Here is a 4,332-nt window from a genome sequence, read left to right as displayed (position 1 = left end):
TATAGCAGCTATGGAATTAGTGCTTTATGAACGAACATTGGCAGCTATAGATTTAGTGCCAGTCCTATAACCCTGGAAGTAAGGGACTTCGGAATAAACGAATGCAGGATAGACGACTCTTAGGTTAAATCCTTAAGAGTAAAGAAGATAACGGGGATGGGTAATGGGGTTAATTGTTTGATGATTAAACATAACAATTATATTATTGTGGGTTGAAAACCCTATGTACTCACCAGGTTTCCCAACCTGACCCACTCAGTTTATGTATATCACAGGTGACGAAGTGAAGTGACATTACACTGAGAGATTTAAAGAGATGTAGATCACTAGTGTAAATCATTGTAAGTTCTGTTTATGCTTATGTTTCGGTATTAACGACGACATCCCAAACGTTTTAAAATGAAATAAATACGTTTCCTCGAAAATGTTTTAATAACGTATTTACCATGTTTTTCTGGGAACACATTCCGCAACCTTTTTATAAAACGAAGTACTCTGATTTTCATAAAGCATAAACAAAATCGGTCTTTTCTGGCCGTGATTTTGGGGATGTCACATAACCAATTTGTAGAATATGTCACAAGGTTTCCGTACATAGAAAGAACGCCGAAATCCGAGTTATAACGAAGAAGTTATGACCCGTCAAAGTTTCGCGACGGAACCGGCACGACACCAGGAAGCGTAAATAGTGAATTTACGATGGAGCGAGATTTAGCCTTAGCAATCTAAATGAAAGCCATAGAATATGTTAAACTAAGAGCATCGATAAAAAGAACGCCCAAATCTGAATTCGTATGAGGAAGTTATGATTTTTCGAAGTTTTGGATTAGCGGTGTACAGCCCGAAATTCGAATATTAGATCGAGTGACTTTTAGCCGACACGACCTAAAAGAGAATCGAAGATCTCGATAAGAGTAGCGTAACGAGAAAAAGATGGGCAAAATCAGACGTCAGATGAAGAAGTTATGAGGATTTAACGGACCCATCCTGTCCCGGGATGTTAGTAATATAAATTTAAAAATCGAATCAAAATTAGTCGACGAAGTCTAAACAAAAGTTGTAGAGTACGTTCCCGCCTTCGTGTGGATATAAAGAACGTAAAAAACGGAGCTCGTACGCGAAAGTTACGAATTTTTAAAGTTAGAAAGTGAACTTGCGAAGCTGATGCATGAAATGATGACGTGGCCGAACTCCCAGCCGTCGGATGAAATCGCTTCGGATGGTGACACCTGGTGCGAGGATTACGACCTGCATAGCGAAGAGACGCCTAGCGTCTGGAGTACGCCCCGTGTACTTCGGTTCTTATCCGTCCGATGGAGTGCAAGACAGCTGGTCCGAGGTGGCATGCTTATCCGAGCACTACGCCCAGCGTAGCCAAGAACTACGCCCAGCGTACTCCGAGGCCTCTTTGGGTATAAAAGGGGGCGAGGCAGCCTTCATTTTCCACACCATTCTCCTTCTCTCTCTAAAATACTTTCTCTCTCTAGCTCCCCAACCACCCTAGGGTTTTCGATAAAATTCGCTGTAATTGAGCTACGCTTACGCAATTTTTAATATAGCTTCCAAATAATTATAGGAATATTATTAGGTCCTTGAAATAATTATTTGGGCTACTATTATGAGTTATATTATGAGTTATATAATAAAAATAACAGCTAAGCTATTAATTTGTCGTGGTTATCATTAGACTAAACCCTAGTGGTATTGATACTAGGTTTTATCGAAGGAAATCGTTTTGAGAGTATCAAAGCGTTGTCTGAGTGTTGAGTCACCACCTTTCAAGTGAGTGCATAGTTACTTTCATCTTACACATAGATATGAAGTATTTTATATAAACTACGTGCTATGTGTGCATATTATCTGAATATTTGTTGTCTATGTTGGATGAATGTTTTTATACATGTTTTAAACTGTATACGTATTTTATATCTACGAATATGTTGGGTATGACATGGGTAGATGAATGATGAGAGATATAAAATGATGTGAGTATACATTGGCAGCTATAGACTTAGTGCCTATGGGACAAACACCGATAGCTATGGACTTAGTACCTATTAGTCAGACGCTGGTAGCTATGGATTTAGTACCTGTTAGGAATTGGTAGCTATGGACTTAGTACCTATTAGATAAACACTGGTAGCTATGGATTTAGTACCCGATGAATAGACTATGGCAGCTATGGAATTAGTGCTTTACGAACGAACATTGGCAGCTATGGATTTAGTGCTAGTCCTATAACCCTGGAAGTAAGGGACTTCGGAATAAACGAACGCAAGATAGATGACTCTTAGGATAAATCCTTAAGAGTAAAGAAGATAATGGGGATGGGTAATTGGGTTGATTGTTTGATTGTTTAAACATAATAATTATATTATTATGGGTTGAAAACCCTATGTACTCACCAGGTTTCCCAACCTGACCCACTCAGTTTATTTATATAACAGGTGTTGATATGATGTCACATTACACTGAGAGATTTAAATAGATGTGGATCACTAGTGTAAATAAATGTAAGTTTTGTTTATGCTTATGTTTCTGTATTGACGATGACATCCCAAAATATTTTAAAATGAATAAAATACGTTTCTTTGAAAATGTTTTGATAACGCATTTATCGTGTTTTTCTGGGAACAAATTCCGCAACATTTTTATGAAATGAAGTACTCTGATTTTTATAAAGCATAAACAAAATTGGTCTTTTCTGGCCGTGAAAAATGGGGATGTCACATATTATGTCACCATCGATGATAACTACGTCATGAAACTAAAGACAACCGAAGGTTCTGTGGAGGAAATATTTCCAAAATCTGGTCAAGTTACGGTACCAATTTCAAACTTCTTTGAGAAATACATGCTGCTATTTGATGAACCAGAAAAGGCTATTCATGTTGGTTATATCAGTCTAACTGCATAACTACCTGAGGGTATTTTTGTAATTTAATTATCTCTGTTAGTTAGACTAGTAGTTAGATTTGTGCTTACGTGTTTTCAAGATCTGTATATATGTAGATAGTCTTGTTCTGTATTGATTAAGAAGTTTGAATAAAATTCGTTTCTCTCTCTCACTTTATCTCTCTACATTCTTGTGTTCTTGAACATAACATGGTATTAGAGCAACACGATATCATTTTTTTAAATGATTTTTTTTCATCTTTGATCAATCATGGCGGAATCTGAGTTGTATGATTCTACAACTATCAGTTCATCGAATCCTTTTTTCATTAGTTCTTTAGATAATCCCAATTCCATTCTCGTTGCTTCGGTTTTCAAAGGAACTGGATTCAATTCATGGAAATGATCAATGATGGTCTCGTTGTCTGCCAATAACAAATTACGTTTTGTTGATGGAACAATTCCTAAACGTCTGATTACTTCATCGTCTTATTCTAATTGGGATCGAGCTAATTCCATGGTGATTAGCTGGATTTTAAACTCTCTATCGAAGAATATTGCTGAAAGTGTTCTTTTTCTACAAACTGCTTTTGAAATTTGGTCATAATTGAAACAACGATATGAGCAGTCAAATGGAGCCATGCTGTATCAAATTCAGCAACAACTGTATTCAATTTCTCAAGGTACTGATGATTTGTCACTATATTTTACCAAATTGACCAAGATTTGGGACGAATTACGTGTTTTCAAGATCTACCTACTTGTTCTTGTGCTGCTGCAACTGCAATTCATAAATTTCTTGAAGAGCAACGTCTAATTCAACTTTTGATGGGACTGAATGACTCATATAAAATACTCAGAGGTCAAATTCTTATGATGAAACCATTGCCAACTATTTCTACCGCTTATTCTCTCATTATTCAAGAAGAACAACAACGTGGAATTAATAATCTATCGATTATTAACAATGAAGCCATTGCGATGCTTGCTTCTTCTGATAATTCTTCCAAGAAACATCTTGTCTATTCTCACTATAAGAAAAATGGACACACTAAAGCTCAATGTTATTGATTAATCGGATTTCCATCCAATTTCAAGTTTACTATAACAAGGAAAGATGAAAATAAGTCTATGGCTCAAAACGTTGAAGTAATCTTTGCATCATCTCCTTCAATTTCTCCTAAACAATATCAACAACTCATAGATCTGTTCAATTCTCACAAATTTGGTCAAGCACCTACTCAAGCAAATCTTTCTTTGGTCAATGGAGCAATGAATGATGAAGGTAAACAAGATTCATTCATTCGTTTTGCATTGAATGCTCGCAAATCTTCTTCAATTTTACAAGAACAATTTTCTTGGATTATTGATACTGGTGCTACTGACCATATGTGCTCTAACAAAGCTTTATTTTCTTCTGTTTCTAAACTTCATCAG

At 36.2% G+C, this 4,332-nt stretch overlaps 1 protein-coding gene across 1 annotated transcript; it reads left to right on the top strand.

Moving 5' to 3' along the window:
• Positions 1-3,307: 3,307 nt before the first annotated feature.
• LOC145076345 (uncharacterized) lies at positions 3,308-3,966 on the top strand. Its single transcript, XM_079022254.1, has 3 exons — positions 3,308-3,415; positions 3,524-3,578; positions 3,620-3,966. The coding sequence occupies exons 1-3, from the start codon at positions 3,308-3,310 to the stop codon at positions 3,964-3,966; spliced, it is 510 nt and encodes a 169-aa protein (XP_078878380.1).
• Positions 3,967-4,332: the final 366 nt, after the last annotated feature.

The sequence above is a fragment of the Lactuca serriola genome, chromosome 9 (assembly GCF_051521515.1).
Source record: "Lactuca serriola cultivar US96UC23 chromosome 9, Lser_US96UC23_V15, whole genome shotgun sequence".
Taxonomy (NCBI): Eukaryota; Viridiplantae; Streptophyta; class Magnoliopsida; order Asterales; family Asteraceae; genus Lactuca; species Lactuca serriola.
Note: the sequence above shows the minus strand (reverse complement) of the source record. Positions and strands in the feature narration are given on the sequence as shown.